Genomic DNA, 24,195 nt, shown 5'->3' with positions numbered 1-24,195 from the left:
TAGAACTTTCAGTTTCAGTGGTGTGCGCGATCAGATTTTAAAAGTGGTAGAGAAATGTAATCTTGTAGCAAGGGAGAAGTTATCCTCCCCCTCAGACATTGAGCCCAAGAGACCCTGCAGTGGTGGAGATGTTGGATGATGAAGGAAAATAGGCCATCTTCAAATACACAGTATATGATTCTGAAGCCTGCTGAGCCCTTCTACATAGGGGTTTAGGTATGGAGATCATCATTGAAAACTGTCAGAATCTATAAAGACTGTCTACCTGATAAAGTGTCTCTAAAAATAAACAAAACACATTGTAATCGCCAGGACCACAAAACATGACCAGCGTGCATGAAAAGTCCACATACCAGTGGAAAGTAAGTGTCTGGTTTATGGAAAAAGTTGCTGTTGTGTAATTAAATCATGTAACTTATTAGTTTATTATATCATTGATTACTTTTAGGTTCTTTTTTGCATATTTTTGCCAATCACAGGCTCTGCAGACTACAGATTGAAGCCTTTCATTGGCTGTCTCCGTGGTCTTCGGATGAATGGTCTGACCTTAGACTTGGAAGGAAAGGCCAATGAGAGATTAGGGGTGAGGACCAACTGCACAGGCTACTGTGAGAGGCCACAGATGGAGTGTCAAAATGGAGCCCGCTGTGTGGAGAGATACAGTTACTATACCTGTGACTGTAATGGAACTGGCTTTGAAGGACCGTTTTGCACTAGAGGTAAAGAAGGGTAAAGAATATTGGAGGGGCAAAATTATACCATCTGTCATTAAGTCCAAAATGCATATCTGTATATGTGGTAGACAGACATTAATGAAAGATATAATGAATCCATGAATTCATATTGTGTCATAAATATAGTAATGACCCTTTATTTGCAAGTTATAGCAGTGCATGTTTTAAAGAAAATCTACAATGGAAGCCTCCATTTTCTCCAACTACTGGCATCCATTAAATAGACCTAGATTCAAACAACATTACACTTTAAACAGTGTAAGACAAGTAATTTGTGAATGATGAAGCACATACAATAGGCATTATGTACATTAGCTACTGTTTGGCCAAGCCTACTTTGCCATCCACTGCACTGTGTTTCTGTGAATAGCGCTTCCTAATCCTAGTCCCTGCCCATTATGACACCGATAATGTAATTAAAGTAGAACTATAGGCAAAACTTTTTTTTTCCATTTTGGATAGAGTAAGGGAGGTTTATAACCCCTGTAAAATTTGTTTTTGCCATCTTTGTCCTATTGGGGAAATTTACCTCAACTTCCTGTCCCATAGCCACACAGGAAGTCGGAGTATATTCCTGCAAATTAAGGGAATCTCTTGGGGACCCCCAAGTCATCAGAACTTATGTCCCCATTGGAAAATTTCCCCTAAAAAAAACAACCCAAAATGTGTGATTTTCTTTTTACTTTCAATGATGATGGTAAACAGGACAAATAAAGAGGGTGAATCACCCTAATGGGAAAACAGACAGCAATAAAAACAAATTTTTGTCTTTAGTTGCTTTTATGTACTCTCCTGATAGGCTAGTAGAACAGAATGTGCCTAAGCCAGGCATATTTGGGAAAATGCTCTGCTGCTTCTGATTAGAAATTAAATGTTAGCATGGTCACAATAAACTGTGTATCAAAATCCCTCTTAGACAGGTTTTTTTAACCGGTTCCCGTACCAGCTTATGGCAAGATGGCGGCGGCGGGAACCTCTCGCCGTTCCAAGTGAAGGTCATGTGACGTCCTCCCGGATCGCACGCATCGGCGCAATATGTCACCGTCTGGTCACTGTACCGGCCGGTACTATGTGACTGCTGAAACCATTCACAGCAGGTCACATAGCAATTGTAAAAAAATGGATGGCTTTCAAGTCATCCATTGTATACAATTGTGTTGCTAGCTGTGTGGTCAGTGTGATCACATGGTACAGACTGGGCCAATCTCAGCCCATCTGTACCATGTGATTAACTCTGGCAAATTACAGCTTATCACAACAAAACCAACTGAAAACATTGAGTTCATTCAGTAAAATGCTTGCATATAGCAATGAAATTAATTTCATATATGCAAACATAATGTGTAAAAAAAAAAAAAATACTGATCACTTCCCCAGAGTACTACAATGTTATTATGGTAACATTATAGTGCTGTAGTCAAAGTGTGTTAAAACTAAAATCGGAAAAAAATATAATAAATGAAAAAAATATATATATAGATATTTTTTTTTCATACTAGTCAGTGTTCCTGAACACCGCCACACCCGTTATATGATGATGCTGTACTGCACTGGTGACACGGTGTAAAAAAATATATATTTTCATCAGGATTGATCAATTTTCAGATATACCATCGTTTGTGAACCAACTCTATAGCTTTCCTACAAACTAAATAATATACAACAATTTGTGCTATTTTCACCACGGAAATGTAGCTGAATACATTTTGGCCTAAATTCATGAATTTTATAACAGAAACAAAGAAAAATGTGTGTGTTTTTTCCAAAAAATTTTTTTTTTTTTTCATTTGATGATAAAAAATTGTTGTGGGTAGTGTTGCATGACTGCACAATAGTCATTCAAATTACAACAGCGCTGAAAGCTGAAAATTGTCCTGGGCAGGAAGGGGGTAAATATCCCTGGTATTGAAGTGGTTAAAGTACAGTGAGTAAAATAATTATTGAACACGTCACCATTTTTCTAGGTAATAATATTTCTATAGGTGCTATTGAGATCAAATTTTCACCACACATCAGTAGCAACCCATGCAATCCATACATGCAAAGAACCCAAAACAAATACATTCAGAAATTAAGTTATGTGTAATAAAATTAAATGAAAGAGGGAAAAATAGGGAAAAAGTATTGAACACATGAAGAAAGGGAGTTGCAAAAAAAATCATGTACAGGGAGTCCCCAAATTACGAACGCCCGACTTACGAACATCTCATACTTAAGAACCGGGCGCTGCGGGGACCCTCTGCCATTTTGCGCAGACATCGGCCGTTCTGCGCATGCACGGCCAGACAGAGCCTCAGAAAATGACAGAAAACATCAGAAATGTCTATAATTTGCCACGGATGCACAGAACGGCATTCGACGGGGCATCGGAAATGTCCGTAATTGTCATTCTGCGCATGCGCAGCCAATTTACGAACATTTCTGAATTACAAACAGGAGAACAGTCCCTAACGGGTTTGTAACCTGGGGACCCCCTGTAAAGCCATATCACCAGCAGAAATATTAGTAATTGGAAAGAAATCCTGCCCCTTGTCAGTGCAATATAATATCAGCTGGTTCAGTCTCAACTGATGGCCTTTAACCTCCAGAGATCCGCGCTATAGCCGAATGACGGCTACAGCGCGGACCTGCTTTGCCGGGACTACGTCTATTGACGCCGTCCCGTGCACTCGTCGATCCCGACCCCTTACCACGTGATCAGCTGTCAGCCAATGACAGCTGATCATGTGACACAACAGAGCCGGTAATCGGCTATTTTTCCTCCTCGCGCTGATAGCGCAAGGAGAAAAAAAAAGCCGATCACCGGCGGCCGTGATTGGGACATCAGTCCCGATCACGGCCAGCGTATCAGTGCCCACCTGCCCCCTGACAGTGCCACCTATATAATAAAAAAGTTCCCCCCATCAGTGCCACACATCAGTGCCCACAGTGCCACCCATCAGTGCCCACAGTGCCACCCATCAGTACCCACAGTGCCACCTATCAGTGCCCACAATCTGCCTAAACAACAGTGCTGCACCCCAGTGCCACATATACGTGCCCATCAGTGCCATCTACCAGTGCCCATAAGTGCCCATCAGTGCCGCCCATCAGTGCCCAGCAGTGCCACCAATCAGAGCCACCTATCAGTGCCACCTCTCAGTGCCCATCAGTCCCATCTATCAGTGGTACCTATTAGTGCCACCCATCCGTGCCACCCATCCGTGCCATCTTATCTGTGCCCATCTTTGCCCATCAGTGCCGCCCTATCTGTGCCCATCAGTACTGCCTTATCTGTGCCTATTAGTGCTGCCTTAACTGTGCCTATCAGTGCCCACCAGTGCCGCCTATCAGTGCCCACCAGTGCCGCCTCATCAGCGCATTTCAATGAAGGAGAAAAATGACTTATTTGCAAAATTTTATAACAAACTATGAAACATTATTTTTTATTTTTTTTATTTTGCATTTTTTTTGTTTGTTCAGCAAAAAATAAAACTCCCAGCTGTAACTAAATACCACCAAAAGAAAGCTCTATTTGTGGGAAAAAAATGATAAAAATGTCATTTGGGTGCAGTGTTGTATGACCGTGCAATTGTCATTCAAAGTGCATCAGCGCTGAAAATTGGTCTGGGCAGGAGGGGGGTTTAAGAGCCCATTAAGCAAGTGGTTAAAAAGGTGTCTCATTACCAAGGTGTCACACAAGAAATTGGAGCTAACACCTTGGTAAAGACTCGGGGTGCTGACGCCAGGCCAAAAGGGAGAGCCACAAACTTGAAGTGCTCTCCCCCGACTGCAAATCGCAGAAACCTCTGATGCCTGAGGCATATGAGTACATGTAAATATGCATCCTTGATATCCAAGGATGCCAGGAAGTCCCTCTGATGGAGTGCAACGACCACGGAGCGAACTGATTCCATACTGAACCTTTGCACCTTCACAAAGCTGTTGAGGGCCTTCAAGTCCAATTGGACATACCACTTCCTTTTTGGGGACTACAAACAGATTGGAGTAGAATCCTTGAAACCTTTCCAGCATCATAGTTACATAGTTACATAATTAGTAAGGTTAAATAAAGACACCAGTCCATCCAGTTCAACCTGAGTGAGTGTCTACAATTGTCCCTATGCCTGTACATTGCACATTCACATCGGTCACTACCCTCAATTCATATACTAGGGCCAATTTTGGACAGAAGCCAATTAACCTACCTGCATGTCTTTGGAGTGTGGGAGGAAACCGGAGTACCAGGAGGAAACCCGCACAGGGAGAACATGCAAACTCCAAGCAGGTCGTGGTTGGGATTCAAACTTTTTACTGCTAGGCAAGAGCACTAACCACTACACCACTGTGCCGCACAGCATTGGTACAGGTACTATCACCCCACACAGCAGCAGGTCCTGTACTGCCCCGAACAGGGCTTCCCGATGAGCCGGAAGCAGATGCAGGTTGGAGGGAAAAAAAATCTGTTTGGTGGACAAGAAAGAAACTCTATCTTGTATCCCAATGAAACCAGTTTGCAGACCCATTGGTCGGACAGTAGGGAGCTGCAAACTCCCGAAGGTGACCCCCCCACCCGAGAGTCGGGCAGGGGCAAACCTTCATGCGGTAACATTTTTGCTCGCAGACTTGTTTGGCTTACAAAAAACAGGGACGCTTTTGTCCTTCAGCAGGCACCTTGTCGGACTGGGAGCGCTTACCTGCTGACCCTGGTGGGCGAAAAAATAAGTTTCTGAGCGGAAAAGGAGGGCCCTTGCCTAAGGCGTGGCTGCTTACCCTTCCTGGACTGTGGGAGCAACGTGCTCTTCCCACCGGTAACATTTTTAATAATGTCATCCAGCGAAGCTGCAAATAGCCTCTCGCCATGGAAGAATAAATCCTCCAGTGCTTTTTTAGATACCTGGTCTGCAGACCAGCATTTCAACCAAATCAGGTGCCGTAGCATCACTGCTGATACTCATGCTCTAGAGAGCAGGGGGACCGTATCCAGGGCCACATCACAGACATATTTAGAGCCATGCACCAACTGATCTGCAAGTTCTACACAGACCGGGGAAGTCTGCTGCCTCTCCAATTCACGGTGCAACAACTTTACCCATTCAGTAAGCTTCTGCGACACCAACGCCGTGGCCAGCACAGGTCGTAACGCTGACCCCACCACCATAAACATGGACCAGGCCACTGCCTCTGCCCTCCTGTCGGCAGGGTCCTTGAAGGCAGGAGTCCCTTCTACCAGAATCGTGGTTATTTTATTTAACTTGGATACTGGGGGGTCAATGACCGGAGGAGACGCCCATTTTTTTAAGGAGACTCTCTTCAAAGGGGTAACACACCGCCATTCTAATTGGGACTGAAAAGGCCCATTGCAGGCTTCTCCATTCCTTTGTAGAAGAATTTATCAAAATAAGTCAAATACGGAAACACCTTAGGTGTGCGGATCGGTTTGAGGGACCCAAAAGGGACCACCACCTCAGCAGAAGTTCGTGCTGCATCCTGTATCTTCAGGGTATTCCACACCGCTGTGATAAGTGCTCCTACTTATCACAGCCAGTTTCAGTTTCAAAACTTTGTAAATAAGTGAGTTTTCTCCTTCACTGATGGGCACTGATGGGGCTGCACTGACAAGGCGGCACTAATGAAGTGGCACTGATGAGGTGGCATTGATGGGCAGTGATATGTGGCACTGATAGGGGGCACTTATGGCCACTGATAGGTGGCACTGATGGGTGACACAGATGGGCACTGATAGGTGGCACAAATTGGCACTGATAGCTGGCATGGATTGGCATGGATAGGCAGCATGAATGGGCATGGATAGGCAGCACAGATGGGCATGGATAGGAGGCCCAGATGGGCATGGATAGGCGGCACAGATAGTTGGCATGGATGAGCACTGATAGTTGGCATGGATGGGCACTAATAGGTGGCACAGATGGGCACTGATAGGTGACATTGTATTGTATTGTTTTGTATTGATGTATGCCAATCAGTGCCAAACAATAATGCATGCCAATCAGTGAGCCCATTGTGGGCACTGCTTGGCATCCATTGTGGGCACTGCTTGGCATCCATTGTGGGCACTGACTGGCATCACTGGTGGTCTAGGGTGGCATACCTGGTGCTGGGCATCCCTGGTGGTCTGGTGGCATCCCTGGTGGTCCAGTGCCGGCATCCTCGGGGGGGCTGTGTTGATAATCTATCAGCACAGACCCCTATCAGAGGAGGAGCCTGTCAGACGCGAGTGAGGAAAAGCCGATCACTGGCTCTTCCTATTGGACATGGCTGATCACGTGTTAAAGAGTCTCTGTCGGAGACTCTTTACCGAGATCGTAGTTGCGGGGTGTCAGACTAAGACTGAATTGGTCCCAAGACAGAGCCTTGGAGTACCCCACTTATCACTCCAGACCAGTCTGAGTACATGTTATTTGTCACTACCCCTTGGGCGTGGCCCTGTAACCAGTTTTTGCAACAGGCCTCAGCTTGTAGATTAAGCGTTTATATCGCCTTTAGAACTATATTTACCTAGAAAAAATTGTGTGGTGTTCATTACTTATTTTACCCGCTGTATATCTGTGCCTAGACATTAAATATTCTCAACAAGCTCTCACTGACCTCTATAGCTATAGGCATTGTGAAGAACTTCATCTTTATAGTTCCCAACAGTGGCACTGAAATCATGCACGCCTTCCCTTTATTTTCTATTGAGAGTTAAATCTTTGGCAAACTGACAGCCCCTTAATGTAGACAAACAAGTAAGTACTGTAATGTGATAGAAATTGTCAAACTTGAATTTAGAGTCCCTGTTATGATCTTTGAGGATGAAGTACTTCACAGCACCTGCAGCTACAGAGGGCTTGTTTTAAAGCACTGCCTATTAAAGCAGACCTTCACCGTAACTCTGAAGTTGTGCTTTACCTTCATACTTTAGTTTTCATACCCTGGGCACAATCAAGCATAATCTTGGAACCAAATACTTTTGTTCCTTTTTCCTCCTCATTTGGTCTGATGTATAGACTTATATAAAGAAATCCATTATTTAGTTACCAAAAGTGTTATACAGTAAACTGTTCACCCAACCACTCATTTATTGAATTTGTTATTTTAAAGAGTCAGTATAATGAAAAGGTAGTGGTTAAAAAAAAAAAAACTTGTGGGTTAAACTAATAGTTTTTTGCATAAACATTTTTCATGATCCACATTAAGGCTGCACCCCTGGAATGTGTGCTTTGCCAGTACTGTTCATCCTGCATTCTTTGTGATTATGGTAAACTGTATGGCAATACGTACTTTGGGATAATGTTCTTGCAGGTGGGAGGAATCCTACGGGAGTGAGGGATAAGGTAAATAAAACTGCTGTTAATGCCCCCGCTGGACCAAAATTAGTATTAACTGTTGCAGTGCAGGTGTGGCATCCTTCTGCATGGATAACTTTAACTTTACAGTAGCCTAGATAGATAACTTTAAAATCACTAATCAGTGACTAATTATAGCTTTTTTTTCATGAGGGAAACAAAATGAGGTGAGTGGTATGACTTCTATTCTAACATTCCAACATTGATATAAATGCTTTACATTTAATAGTGTTATTTTATCCATTGTTTTGCAGATATTGGTGCATATTTTGAGGCAGGAACATGGCTACGTCACAATATACTTTCAGCTGGCATGGTTGCTGCCCAGGAATTTGCCAAAGTCATCGTATCTCTTCCCCTTTATGTCAGCAACTTAACTCGTGAGGAGATTTCATTTAGCTTCAGGACTAACTCAGCACCAGCTGTTCTCCTGTACGTCAGCTCCTTCAGCTCAGATTATATAGCCTTCCTTCTCAGACCAGAGGGTATGTCCAATATTTTATAAAATCAATTGTGATTTAGAAACATCATTATCATTATCATTGTCTTAACCTGGTACACTACAGGTTTTTATTCGTTCAACCTAGCAGGTTGAACGCAAAAAAAATCTGACAGCTCTGGTCGGAGTTGCTGTACTAACCATCCAAAGTTAGCACGACGATCTCCCCTGCTGAGCTGTTGTGTTCTGACAGGGGGTTGGCCCCACCACCAGAACACTCTGATAAAGCACTCTCTGTCATTGGCTGAGAGTGCTGATTGGGAGTCGGCTGGCTGCTGGTTGCTCGTCCAGCAGAAGCCAGCCAAACCGCCGGCTACTGTTGGACAGACCGGCATACACACAGGCCGAATGTAGGCCTGTTTTATCATGTACTGGGCTTTAAGCTGTGATTTCCTATTGGACAGCTTTGGAAATAATGTTCTTCTTGTGTGTACTTTGGGCTAAAAAAAAAAGGGAAAAAACACACACACACACTTATAATTTATGTGTAGTGTGATTTTTAAATACATTTCAGTTTCAGGAAAAACACTTATTGCTGATTTTTGGGGTGTTTCCAATCACAAATGAGTCACAAATCATAACCCATGGGATTACTAAAATAACAAAAAATTGTATACTCACCTACCTGTAATTCTACTTTCCTAGTGCAACTTCAAGGTAGCATACAATGGTTGTGGCTCCACCCCCACAATCTGCTAGGACTGATTAGCTAGATCTGACTCAAAGCATTTTCTGTAACTCTCACCATTTGGGTGGGAATCTGTATGCTACCATGAAGATGTATCAAGAAAGGAAAATTACAGAAAGTTGAGTATACATATTTTGCTTTTGTGAGGGCCTAAGAAAAAATTTGTAATGATCAGTAGCATAAGTATGCACCTGTATGTAGTCAGATGCAGTCGGCTGTCTTCACTGCAGGTGGCGCTCAACTGCAGCAGCAATGCAGAGGGAGAGGAAGTCATGAGGTACATGGTTTTCTGAGTCACTGGGGCAGCTATCCGATTGGATGCTGGATGACCAGGTGATTCTGGTGGCCATCTTAGGTGTGACATAGTCTATTTAAGACCCTTGTTTCTCAAATTACCGTGAATTCTTGCGAGTGGACAGGCTAGGGACAGATCCAGGGAAGGGAAGGTATCAAGCACTAGGTTTCTGACGAGTAGGGACAGGCTGGGGATATGTCATAATGATCCATTTCTGCAGAAGCCTCCTTTTTGGGCCCGCCACCAGGCCACATTTCAGACTCTGAGACAGACACTGTCGGTGAATCAGAATCCACTGCGAGTGTTTCACTGGCATGGTGCTCTCCTACTGGGTTGTCTGTTCAATTAAGCTTTTTCTTTTAATACAAGTTATCCTTTCTTCTCACAAGTGTCATCACTTCTCACACCATGCTGCAACTACCCACATGCACAATAAGCTTTCCAAATTCTGCTGACATGATTTGAGCTGGGTTCACCTAATAAAACATAATGAAGGTGTTCCGGGAGGACCATGTTGCTGACTTGTAAAATAGACTCAGGAGACACTGTCTGCAGAGTTGCCACTGCCCTGGTTCAGTGTGCTCTTAGTTCTTCTGGAACAGGAATGTCTTGTGAAGAGTAAGCCTTTTTAATTGTCTTAGTCTGGGAGGTGATTGTACGTGTTGAAGCTGACTGTCCTTGCCATAAGCTATGCGAGACCAAGCACAGATTTCTGCTTGCCAGAATGAAGAGATGTCTGCCAATAAGGCCTTAAGAGTTAAGCCAACATCCATTGGATGCGGTTCCCCCGATTCACCAAAGATAATAAATTGACTTCCTGGCTAAAGTGGAAGGAGAAAGCCACCTTAGGGGTAAAGGTCTGAAGGTTTTAGGACAACTCTGTCAGGGCAGAATGTTAGGTGAGGCTCTTAGTGTAAAAAAACCTGCACCTTCCGACACCCTTTTCATTATTATACAGGTTTTATATAGTGCCAACAGTTTGCGCAGCGCTTTACAACATGAGGGCAGACATTACAGTTACATTACAATTTGTTACAAGAGGAATCAGAGGGCCCTGCTCGTTAGAGCTTACAATCTAAAAATGAAGGATCAATTGATACAAAAGGTAATAGCTGTAGGGGGATGAGCTGATGGAGGAAGTAGAACAGTGTTAGTTAGAAGCAGGATAGGCTTCTTTGAAGAGAAGGTTTTTCAGGTATCGCCAAAAGATGGATAGATTAGGGGATACTCGGACAGATTGGGGTAGGGAGTTCCAAAGGCTGGGAGAAGCTCTGGAGAAATCCTGGAGGCGAGCATGGGAGGAGGTGACAAGGGAGCTAGAGAGCAGGAGGTCTTGGGATGATCGAAGAGAGCGGCTTGGTTGGTATTTTGGGACTAGATTAGTGATGTAGCTGGGAGCAGAGTTATGGATGGCTTTGTAAATTATTGTTAGTACTTTTAATTTTATTCATTGGGTGAGTGGAAGCCAGTGGAGGGATTGGCGAAGAGGGGTGGAGGACAGTGAATACTTGGTAAGGTGGATGAGTCTTGCAGTGGCATTCATTGTGGACTGAAGGGGGGATAGCCTACGTAAAGGTAATCCAATGAGGGAGTTGCAGTAGTCAAGGTGAAAGATGACCAGGGAGTGAATTAGAAGCTTGGTGGTGTCAGTTAAAAAGGGGCATATTATGGAAATGTTGCGGAGGCTAAGGTGGCATGATTTGGACAGGGATTGTACGTGGGCCTGAAAGGACAGTTCATAGTCTAAGGTTACCCCTAGCACCCTGGCATGTGGGGACGGACTGATAGATGTGCCATTAATCTTGACAGAGAAGTCAGGGGAAGGGGCACATGGAGGAGGAAATATTAAGTGCTTGGTTTTAGATTGATTAAGTTTGAGGACGTGGTTTGACATCCAGGCTGATATGTCTGTTAGTAGATCAGTGATGCGTGAGGAGATTGATGGGGTGAGCTGAGGGGCAGAGAGATAGATTTGGGTGTCACCGGCATATAAATGGTAGTGAAAGCCATAGGAGGCTATCAGCTAACCCAGGGAGGACATGTAGATCGAGAATAGTAGAGGTCCAAGGACAGAACTTTGGGGGACCCCAACGGAAAGAGGAGTTGGACAAGAGGAAGTGGAGTTGTAACACTGAACCAAGGGAGAGTGCAGTAATGGAGATCAAGCAAATTGGGTTTTCATAGTGATTTATGGCAACCAGAGATATGGTCTTTAGGGTTAGATTCCACAGTGTAGCCAATTCTGTAGGAATTGGCTACTGGAATTAGACCGGGTTGGTCAACATGCAATTTTCCCACACCGTGGGGATATGTCCTCCAACGATCAATCCACAATGGCCAGATATCACTGGCTCCAGAGATCATTTGTATGCAAATGAAAAAAGAACATGGTGCTCTCCGTAAACACATTCACTATATTTAAAAGGATAAAATTAACTTACAAAGCACTTCCACCAAGTGCATGTGTATGGGCATATCAGTGTGCAGACGATAGATTCAAAGATAACTGCAGATGTAGCTCTCAGGTCTTATAGATGAATTGACTAACAATCACGCTTCCAACACCAAGGTTTGATTCCCCGTTCCCTCCTACCTCTGTATGTATGATACTGCTATATTGTTGCCTAGGCACAGTACAACTTGTGTTCCTCTTATCAAAGGAGAGAAAATGGGTAGCCTCACAATAAGGTATTGAATACATAGAAATCATATAACACATGTACCATCATCCAAATTTAAATGGAATAAAGATTTGGGAGTCTGGACGCCAACCAGGACTCACCAGGAGAAAAGGATCAAGCTGACTAACTCGGTACAATGTAACAGAAATGCAAATTAAATATGTAGAACAATCATGAACATTTTTTACAAAAATGTATTAATACAAAATACAAAACAGAAAATGCTAAAAAAAACACAGATGGCGTGGTATTTCGACTAGTTTTGTGGATTTATCGCTTCATCAGGAAATACATCTGTAAATAAATAAGAATACAATGATAATATAAAGAAATTTTATGTTTGGGGTAATAGAAAATCATGTAATGGGGGGAAAGGGAGGTAGGCAAAATATATATGGCTACTTACCCAAACTCCAGTGTAAACAAGGCACATGGCACACCAAGCAGAGCGACTAGGAAGGATATATAAAGAATCAAAAGGCTAGCGTCTAGGTAAAATTATGTAAAATCAGTTTGGCCAGGTAATTGACTAGTGCCATTAAATAGGTGCTGATACAAAAAAGCAGTAAATCCGAGGTGGTGGAGATGGTGAGCAGTGAGATGTGAAATGTCAATAGAAAGGGGGGGGGGGGGTGGGGGGATGAAGGTTTTTGTTTTTTTTTGGAAAGAAGGGGGGGAGCGAATGCCAGAAGAGCTTTGAATGCTGCTCTCTGTTAGAGAGCATTCAATACCATGCCTTGTGAGCTGTACAGCATTGAGAAGATCCTTAAAGCAAAGTTCTATTTAAAAATGGAACTTCCACTTTAAGTGTTGGTGACCCCCTGACATGCCACATTTGGCATGTCATTTTTTGGGGGGGGGAGTAGGTACCCTTTTTTTAGAGGCACCCAGCTCCCACTTCCTCCCCTGGCACCACAGCGCCGGAAGGATGATCACCTCTCCCCCTACCTCCCTGCAATCTTCTGGGAATGTCACAGGTCCCAGAAGATAGCGCGGCCATTCACAGAGTGCAGCGTGGCTCGCCCATGTGCAGTGTGCGCCTGGCTGTGAAGCCACAGCCAGGCGCTTACAGTTGGAATGCCGGCTCTATGGAGAGCAGCGGCGCTTCGTGTGTCCGCATCACAGGACCGTGGTACAGGTAAGTGTTTGATTATTAAGTCTACTACACTTTTTTTAGCTGCTGACCTTTAAATGGGTGGAATCTGCTTTAAAATGTGCCCCCAGTTTTTCTAGCTGACATCTGACATGATAATGTTCCATTCAGAAACAACAATTGGTTAAGAAGACCCAAGGATACACAGGCACTGTTCTTCTGGGAGACACTTTGCTCCCAAAGGACCTTTGACTTTCTCTATCAGAGGACGTCTTGGTGGTGTATCCAAAATTTCCCCCAAGAACATTCTCTGGTTTGGGCAGAGGAAGCTCTTCTTCAGAATTGATTAGCTACCCAAAATGTTGTAGATTGTGTAACAAAGCAACCTGATGCTGGATAAGCATCTCCCGATTGTTGGCTAGAAGAAGGATGCTGTCCAGGTAGTAGTGTATTCTCATCCGCCTTGCTATGGCAGACAATAGGACCTTTGTGAATGACCTGGGGGAGATCAACAGACCAAAGGGAAGGCACCGAAACTGGTAGTGGGCCTGACATGCAGACTGGACTGGTATGTGTATCTTGACATAGATATCAACTGGGCAGAAAAAACTGCTCACTCATTTAACCTCCCTAGCAGTAATCCCGAGTGTGGCTTGGGGTGAGTTTTCATTACCAAAAGCGGTAACCCCGAGCCACACTTGGGATTGCATAAATTACTTACCTTGTTCCCAGGATCCTGCAATGTCTCCCCGCTGTGTTTGCAGGCTGTGTCCTCCGCTCAGCCTATCACAGTGATGGCCTCCGTTCCCTGCAACGCACGGGAACGAAGCCCTGTGCCAAATTCAAAAAGTGAAAAACACAGAACACATACAGTACACTGTAGTCTTACAGCTTACATTACAGTATCAAATAATTTCACCTCCCATTTGTCCCTAATGCTTTGTCCAGTGCCCTGCATGTAGTTTTATATTATATATACTATTCTTTCTGCCTGGAAACTTGAGAATGTACATAGCAACCAAAAAGTGTCCCTTTACATCAAAAGCAGTTTTAGACCAGCTAGAAAACAGCGATATTAAATTAGAATCACTTGCAGAATTGAGCGATAGTGATTCATGGAGAAATTAGTCAAACACTGAAAGTAATGACAGTTCCAATTCTGCAACTGAGCAAATTTCAGTGTTTTTAATTTGATTACATTATTAAATAAATATTATTATTATATTATTATAATTATTTATAGATATTTATTATATTATAATTTATGATTTTATGTTTAATTTTATAATACCCGGGATGTCTACTAGACTCTTGTTTGGAAAGAAGAGAGTTATTCCTAAGAATTACAGGTCTACAATATAAAACGCCAAATTTCCATGCAAAACATTGTGCCTCTTTGAGCATCGAAAATCTGACATAATCATACCACCACAGAGGTTAAGGCACGTCATTTTTTGTTAAGTGTCTTGCAGGGCAATTTTATGGGTCAGTTGGTGGATGCCCCACCAAGTAATAATGCTTTGCTAGATCTACTGATTACAAATAATACAGACCCGATCGTATGTAGAAATACAAGACAACTTATGAAACAGCAATCACAAGGTAATTATATTCAATATCAATAACAGGAGAGGGAAACAGGAGGGTAATAAAAGCACACTGAATATCAAAAGAGACAAACTGCGCTTCATACTATAAGATATTAAATAGAATAAAATCCCATAAACAATGAATACTGGGGATAAATGGGAAGGCTTTAATATATTAAATACATTCTGAAGATTCTTTTTTATTTAGATTTTAAAGGTTTTAAAACATACAATAACACAGTGAAGTAACAACAACAAAAAGGACACTTAGACCCCATTCACACCTGAGCGTTTTGTAGCTTGAAGCTACAAAATGCTAGAGGGGAAAAATGATATTATTCTCTATGGAGATGGTTCACATCTCCACTCCATGTCGCCTGAAGCCGAACGCCTGAAGCTCAAACAAGTTCCGGACCCTTTTTTGTCGCTCGAATTGAGCAGATTTGGGTGTTTTTCTTCTTTTAACATTGGTAAACTTTTGCCCTGCACAAAATTGCGGCAAATCGTGGTAAAACGCGGTAAAAAAGCCGCAAAAAAACGCTACGCTCAGGTGTGAATGCAGCCTTAGAGCACAGAGGTAAAATAGTTCAAGGTACTTATAAATCAATGGCAATATTATACAGGGAAGAAATATATCTATGGCACTACCCAAAATACAGCACCCAACTAGGTTAAAAAGCAACTAGGTTTGTCACCACCATTACACAAACTTCTCATGAGATTAGCTAACATCAGTCGGGTGTGGCAGATTCACTGTTCATAGATGGGGAATCTATCCATATATCCCAAACTTTATAAAACTTTTTACACAGCCACAAGCTAAATAGGTTTCTTTGTAAACTGGTAATGTTGAGCTGACTAGATACTTCCAAAAATTCAGTGAGGGGGCTGGGGAAGATTTCCATTTAAGGACAATTGCTTTATGTGCATAAAAGAGTAGAAGACCCAGGAGAGTCCTAGGGGCACCTGAATAGTAGTAACCGAGAGGATGACAGAAATTACTTCTGACCAGAATGTTTGGATCAATGAACACTGCCAGAAAATATGAATGAAGTCTGCTGAGTCTGATGAAAACCTCCTCCAGCAGGCAGCAAGGACCAATGCATATGTTTAATGTAATTGCACAGGAGTAAGGTAAATTTGGTGCAGAATCTTAAATTTTATCAGCTTATCTCTAGTAGACACTAGATGATGAAAGGAGCATTCCCACATTCCCTCACAGTCTTCTTCATCCAGCTCAGGGATGTGAGAGAGCCACTTAGCTTTGAGGGTCTCAAGTCCAACATGAATGGAGGGAAGTAACTCCTTGTAGATGGTGGATAGGGGCTTAGTCATGGACTCATCTCTAGATATGTTTTCCAGGGCAGAGGTATAGAGAGCAACTGTCTGTCCATCAAATTGCGTTTGTAACTCATGTCTTATCTGGAGATACCTGAATAACAACCCGGGGTTACACTAAAGGTGAGTATGTGGGGAAACATGTCCAGGAGGGTTAGGATAGGTAGCATAGACCGCTGGACCAAGCTTTCAACACAGTTTTCATAGAATTAGTCATCGGTAAAAAAGAAGCGGGACCGTGATACAATAGGTTTTGCAAGGTTTCATATGAGCCTAAACTGGAAGCCTCCAACACCACAGCAGCAGCATTAGAATCATCTGCAAGTAACTATTTGTGAGCGTGCATTAATAGGGAGGCCAGATAATATTTAAGGAGATCAGGGCAAGCCAAGCCCCCTTGATGCCAGGGTCCTTGGAGCACTAACAATTTAAACCTTGGCTGACCCAAGCCCCAGAGGAAAGAGACCAGGCAGGAATTGATAAGGAAAAGGAAAATGTAGCGCTGATGTCTAAATATTAGAAAACAAAAATGTGAATAAACAAGTGACAAAATATATATATATAAGTCCACTAAAAGTCCATCCAAAGGAATTGTGAGTCAGTCGCGGATCTAAAACCGACCAAAGGCAGAAGAAACCGACAATGCACTGGACTTCAGAGGATTCTGGAATCAACAAAGATAGGTATAATTAAATACTCTTACCAGAGTAGTTGGGCCTGCGTCAGCGACACCAGATCAAAAAGGCATGAAAAGAGAGGCCACTTGGAGACAGGATAACGGGTCACGAGGATCCTCCATCCACATCGATCATTGTATGTCGTCTGGAGACTCTTGCAAGGCCAAAACCAGAGTAGAAAGAAGGTCCAACACTAATATATCTCCCAAGGTGGTCAGTGTATTCATGGAGCAGGTGTTATGAAAAACATAAAAAACACGAGCTCCCGATAGTGTAGGTCAAAACTACAATTTGGCTTTTTATTTTCATAACATACCAGCAATTAGCAAAATTGCAACAACAAAAAATAATAAAGAATAAAATAGTGATCACATAACTTAAAAAGCAATATGGGGAGCGGAGAAACCGGAATTGATAAGTCAAACACATTTTTGGGGTATCCATTCAGATGAATGCCTGAAGACCTATAGAAATGCAAGTAGAAGTTTTTTTGTTTTTTTTACTTTATCTCTTTATTAATTTTTCTTTCACAATATATAAACATAACATACCACATTATTAAAACCAAAACATCATATGAATTGCATGTAACCCTTTTGCACCCCACCATTCCCCACATTCATCTTATTCCCACACTCACTCAAACCCACTCCTTACACTGCTCTTCTTTCTTCCCCCTTTTCCTTCCCCCCCCTCCCTCCACTCACTCAAACACACTTCTGTCGTTATTTCTCGACCAACAGCTCTTCCCCTTTTAAGTATAAACCCCTTTATTCATTTTCTCATACCACAGCTTCCAAATCCTATCGAATTTTTTAATACCACCCTGTCTTATATAAGCAACCCTTTCCTTAAGGATAACCCTATTCATATTCTGCACCCACTCTTCGCTGGTAGGGGGTATTGAAGACTGCCATTTCTGAGCTATCAATTTCATAGCCTGAAAGATGAACCTTATTTTCGCCAGTTTACTATCCTTGGGGTCGCCACCCCCCGCAGTCCACCCCAGTACACACCCCATTGGTTCGGTTTCTACTGCTATCTCAAACACTCGGTTAATTATCGTCACTACCTCGCTCCAATATCGGTATAGCTTGGGGCATCTCCAGAACATGTGTATCATATCTGCCTCTGTCCTTCCACACCTAGGGCAAGCCGCATCGCATCTCCTACCAAACAGAAAGAGCCTCTTGGGGGTGTAATATGCTCTATACAACAGGAACAAATGAGAAAGCTTTTGAGGGGGGGAGATGGACACCCAAGGTGCCAACTCGAGAATCCTCTCCCACTGATCTTCCGAGATGTTTCCCACATCTGCCTCCCATTTTTTCCTATTCGTTTGCTCCTGCCTTCCCACCTGGGTCTTTCTACACAGATTCACATAGACTTTAGATATTAACCCTTTTCCTAATTTTGCTCGTAATATGTCTTTAATTATTGGCATCTCACACCATTTTATTGCCTCTTCCCCAAACTGTTTACCCAACGCATGCCTGACCTGTAAATATCTAAAAAAAGACTTCCTCGGAATTGCAAACTGATCCCTTAACTCTTGAAACTGTTTCAAATTACCATTCTGGTAAATCTGATGAATGAATTTTATAACACACCTTTCCCATTCCCTTATTTGTCCTATTTTCTGTATCTCATCTAGATTGTTATTATCCCAAAGGGGGGAGTACTCCGTAAATCCCTTATATCCCAACGTTTTTTTAATTGCCTCCCACACCTTTATCATCAAACCCAGAGTAGGGATATCTCGCAGGTGAATCCCTGACTCTAGTGTCGCTACCAATGGTCTGCCTAGACGTTGTTCAAGAGGGGCTTTCTTTTTCCATCCTCCACCCTCTAGGTCCTCTCCCGCCAGATGCTGTATCTGGGCCACTAGAAAGTAGTTAAATGGATGTGGGAGTGCAACTCCCCCTCCATCGTTGGGTAGTTGCAACGTTTTTAAGCCAATACGTGCTTGACCACCTTTCCAGATCAATTCCCTAAATATGGAATCCACCTTATGAAACCATTTTTTGTAGATCCATACTGGAGAGTTGTGTAGAACGTATAAAAGTTGTGGTAGAATTACCATTTTAATTAAGTTACATCGGCCTGCTGCTGATAGAGGTAGTCTCTTCCAGATATTTATTTTCTGTTTGATTTTAAGTAGCAGAGGGGCCAGGTTGTCCATTATATACTGTTTGGGATTTTTAGAAATGTTTACGCCTAGGTATTTCATTTGTGTCACTATCTGGACATGTGCATCTTCACAGGGTAGCGGACTATCCAGGGGGTCAATAGGTAATATACAGGATTTCTCCCAATTTATCCTTAATCCCACAAGATGTCCAAAATCTTTAACTCTACACATTACCTCCCCTATAGAATTCTGTACATCTCCAAGAAGCAAAAGGAGATCATCTGCAAATAGCACTATTTTTTCTTCCTTGTCTCCTCTCTTGAGTCCCTTTATCCCCGAATTTAATCTAAGGGACATAGCCAGGGGTTCAATTGCCATAGCAAACAAGAAAGGAGACAGAGGGCACCCCTGTCTCGTTCCTCTCTTCAACTGAATCCCTGCCGAACTACCATTATTTATTCTTATCCTTGCTTCTGGGGATCTATATAGCATTTTCACCCATTTTATAAATACTGGGCCCACCTGAAATTCCCTCAAAACCCTCCACAGATAGCTCCACTCTATACTATCAAAGGCCTTGGCAGCATCTAGAGATAGGACGGCTCTCTGGCCCTCACCATCCACTGGTATTTGAAGATTTAGGAAAACCCTCCTTATGTTTATACTTGTGGATCTACCAGGAATAAAGCCTGATTGATCAGGATGTATAAGGTTTTCTATCACTCTATTTAGTCTAGCTGCCAAGACCTTTGCTAGGATCTTTACATCCAAGTTCAGTAAAGAGATAGGTCTATATGACGCGGGGTTGAGGGGGTCTTAATTTTCTTTCGGTATCACTATTATGATTGATTCCATCATTGAAGACGGAAGCTCTCCTGTTTTTAGTGCCCAATTAAAGACTTTTAACAATTTAGGCAGCAACACCTCCCCAAGGTGGCGATAAACCTCCACTGGGAGACCGTCTGGACCTGGAGCTTTTTGCCCTGCCATTTCCTGTACAGTGCGCCGGATCTCTTCTATCGTTATAGGACCATCGAGAGTATCCCTGTCTTCCCTAGAGAGGTGAGGTATTGTCAGCCCGCCAAAAAAATGTGTCCATTTCTTCTCCCTTCCCATCCTGATTCGAGTAATATAAATCCTCATAATAGGCTCTAAATCTCTCCAATATATCTAGCTTATTTGTAGATATCCCACCCTCTACCATTCTGATCCTTGTTACCATGGAAGGTGACGAGTTTGTTTTCACTACATGCGCTAACATCCGACCAACCCTTTCACCTTCTCCAAATGCTTGTTGTTTCTGGAATATATATTTATTTTCAGCTTTCTCCAACATTATATGTCGGTATTCCTGCTGCGCTTTTAACCATTGTTTCTGGTTATCGATCGTTGGTGCGTTTATATACTGGATTTCTAACTTCGACACTCTCCTTGAAGCCAGTTCCTCCCTTTCCCCTGACGGTTTTTAATTTTGGAGATCTGCTGTATCAGAAGGCCTCGAAGGTAGGCTTTTAATGTGTACCACACCATCCCCTGCGAGGCCGTACCTGTATTCCACTCGACATATTCCTTTAGTGCATCAAGTAAATATTTTGGTTCGCCCATAAGCTCCAGCCATAAGGGACTAAATCTCCACCCTCGTTGCTGATTTTCCCTCTCTATCTCCAGGGAGGCCATCATTGCCGAGTGGTCAGAAAGACTCCTCGGCATATATTTTATTTTACTTACTAATCCCACTGCCTCATCATTTCCTAAGATCATGTCTATCCTTGACAAGGTTGAATGTGAGGCAGAAAGACACGAAAAAGACCGGGCTGTTGGATTCTGAATTCTCCAAAGGTCTTTCAATCCCATTTCTCCCATAAACTGCAAAAACCGACTTTCAATTGTACCTCCCTGTTGTATCCTCCCTTTAGGGAATCTGTCCATTGCTATGTCAGTAACCATATTAAAGTCCCCTACTATCATCAGTGGGACCCCCGGTTTGTCCAACACAAACTCAACCAGTGCATATAGAATATCCATGGAAGGGGGTGGCGGTATATAAATATTGGCCAGAATCAAAGCCTTTTCCCTTATTCTGCCGTACAAGAAAACGTACCTCCCCTGTTCATCAGTCTTAACCTGAAGACAGTCAAAAGGTGTCCCTACCTTAATCAAAATGCTAACCCCCCTAGAAAAAGAGGTATGTATCGAATGGTATTGAATAGGATATTCACCTCAATTTAACTGTGAACTAGAAACATTTGTGAAATGTGTTTCCTGTAAATAAAGAAATGTTACCCCTTGTGTCCCAACTATTGACTTAACCGCCATCCTCTTCCTCGGATCTCCCAAACCTCTTACATTCCAAGAATACACAATAAAACTTTCCCCTTTTAATTCTGTGGATTCACCCATTGCTAATTATAGTGAACATCCTTATTACAAAGTTCATTTACTCCATCTTTAACACTCAGTTTTATATGGTTATCTCTTACCCATTGTTTCCCTGTGATTGAGTATTCATTATATAGTGCTCCTAAAGTGTGCTTCCTCCCTCCTTTTCTACATTCTATATGTCCACCCTCCCTTGTGCTCTTCCCCCCCACATTTCTCCAATCACACTCACCATTCAACCCACACACTTCTCCCGTTGCCTCTCTAGGCACCCCCTGGGGCCTTCTATTGTGACCTTCCCATACAAAAACTTCACTCCCCATTCTACCGTGAATTCCTCTCCTCCCTCGTCCCCATCTCTCTCCCCCCCCCCTGAAACCCTCCAAACACAAGGTATATCCCACACAATACACATATGGGGAGAGTAACCCCCCCATATAAAGGGGCACAATGTCTGCCACTCCCCTTCTTCTCTATCTCGCCCTCCCACTCCCTCCCCCATCAATAATAATAGAAACAACTTTTTACCATCGCCTCCCCCTCCCCCCCCCACATCAAGAAGCGGCCCAACATTCTCCCCCCTCTCCCCCCCCCAAACAGGGGGGGGAGAGGGAGAGGGGGGAGAGCCGAGAGAGAAAAAAAGGGAAAAAAATCGCCAGTCCATCAGCACCATAGTCTCTAAGAGTGGGACTCCAACCACTCCTCAACCCCTCTAGGGCTGTCAAATATCATAGGCCCTCCAGGTGTGTTTAATCGCAATCTTGCTGGATATAACAAAGCGTAGGTCACATTCCTCTGGCGGAGTTTATATTTTACTTCCCCGAATTTAGCTCTCCTCCTTTGCAAATCTGGCGAAAAGTCCGGAAAAATTGATACTCGAGAACCATTGTATACAATCTTGCCCAGCTCTCTGGCTTTACGTGCAATAGTTTCTTTGTCTTTGTAGAACAATAATTTGGCCAGAATTGGTCTTGGGGGGGCGCCGGATTGTGGGGGTCTTGCAGGGACCCTGTGTGCCCTTTCAATAGCAAAAAATTGTGAAAATGTATCTTGACCAAACACATCTCCGAACCATTTCACTAAAAAGGCTATAGGGTCTGGTCCTTCACAGTGTTCCGGTAAGCCCACTATCCGAATATTTTTCCTCCTCATCTTATTCTCCATTTCATCCAATTTGGTTTCCTGTTTGGTTAACTGATCTTGCATAGTCTTGACTACCCGTATCAAAGGGTCTAGGTCGTCCTCAACCTGACCAATCCGGCCCTCTAAAGCTGTAGTCCTTTCTTGGATTTTTTGAATATCCTGTCTGACATAGGATAATTCCTCCTGGATGGAAATGAGTTGAACACTCACTCCTCCCAGGGACTCTTTACATGACTTAACTGCCATCAGGACTTCTTTTAATGTTGGCTCAGGTTCCAATTCCACCCCTCCCCGAGCCCCCTCTTCAACCGGAGCAGGTGCTCCTTCCAAGATTGCAGCAGTGGCCTGACCTGGGGTATTTTCCATATCTTCACCTCCTACCAATCCCATCCCAGGGTGGTTTAACCCATGGCTTTTCCTCGTGCCCTTGGCACCTGACAATCTGTTAATTTGATTTTGCTGTCCTTGTTGAATACCCTTCGGGGAGGTCTGGCCGAGCCCCTGACTCGGATTGTGGGCATATTTCTCAAGTTTCGCAGCTGCAGCTGCTTGGCTTGCTTTAGTCACACGATGCGACGGCATGGCAACTCTGACTCTATACCGGGGCAGGAGAAGTAAAAACACTGGGTCTAGTTTACCTGGTATCCCGTAAAAATTTAATAACCCAGTAAAAGGAAAAAAAAAAAAAAAAAAAAGAGGAGAGGAAAACTAAATAACTAAATAAATCAATTTTTCCTCTCCTTTCCTCCCCTCTCTTATCCTCTCCTTCCCTCCCTTCCCCTGCGGTTATCATCAATACTATAGAAAGAAGCAATTTTCCATCATGGGTTTTTAACTCCTCCAATTCATACAATACATTTCTTTATATTGTTCTCTTGAATAAAGACTTTAGTTGCCAAGCTGAGGTGGAGGAGAAAAGCAAGCCGGTATGTAAGGTAGTATTTTAAAAGGCTGACGAGCTTTAATCTACTAGGTGGCTTCCGTAGAATATTATGCAGTCCCAACAACAGTCAAACCCTGGGAAGGAACAGTGTCCCGAGAGATCAAAATATGGGTCTAGCAACAACAGCTCCACTCAGGGTTTGTGCATCCCGACAAGTTCTTTATAATGAGTTAACAACTCCTCCAGGCAGCCATGAAACAAAGCCCCAGGTCTTCAAATTATTTCTCAAGCAGTCCGCTTAACTATCTGGGTTGGAGCAGGGGGGAGAGGGGAGGAAAAAAAACAGTGTATAGGGTGGGAGTTATAGCAGCTATTCCACGTCCTTCCACAAAGTATACAAACTGATTCACATTGCAATGTTCATTGAGTAATACTGACTCACCACCCTATTTATGCAAGAGGATTTATGCAAGGAACTTTCTCCTCCCTCAGCTGTTTCTCACCCTTCCTTTTGTGCTCGTCTGCATGTTGCTTGTTGCTCCGGTCCTGTCCCTTCTCCTTCTCCCCTCGGCAGTGAGTGTGCAGCAACCCTGGTGTCTCACTGGGTGCTCTTCAGCCTCTCCGCTCACAGCTCTCTGATCCTAGGTTTTTAAGTCCTACCTGCTCCACAAGAGATAGGCAAAAGTACTGACCTCCTCCTCAGGGCTATGCCCACCACCTCCGTGTCACGGGCTCCG

At 43.3% G+C, this 24,195-nt stretch overlaps 1 protein-coding gene across 3 annotated transcripts in view; it reads left to right on the top strand.

Annotated features, from left to right (window-relative positions):
* The window catches only part of CNTNAP1 (contactin associated protein 1), a 525,816-nt gene that overhangs the window by 292,520 nt on the left and 209,101 nt on the right, over nt 1-24,195 (top strand). For all 3 annotated transcript variants that reach the window (XM_077459411.1, XM_077459410.1, XM_077459412.1), the window contains exons 18-19: nt 480-719; nt 8,317-8,547. In XM_077459411.1, coding sequence (XP_077315537.1) covers nt 480-719; nt 8,317-8,547 — 471 coding nt within the window. The remainder of the gene's footprint in view (nt 1-479; nt 720-8,316; nt 8,548-24,195) is intronic.

The sequence above is a fragment of the Lithobates pipiens genome, unplaced genomic scaffold (assembly GCF_037356315.1).
Source record: "Lithobates pipiens isolate NorthernLeopardFrog02 unplaced genomic scaffold, aLitPip1_a1.2 Scaffold_28, whole genome shotgun sequence".
In the NCBI taxonomy this organism is placed as follows: Eukaryota; Metazoa; Chordata; class Amphibia; order Anura; family Ranidae; genus Lithobates; species Lithobates pipiens.
The sequence above is the reverse complement of the archived record's forward strand: the minus strand, read 5'-3'. Positions and strand labels throughout refer to the sequence as shown.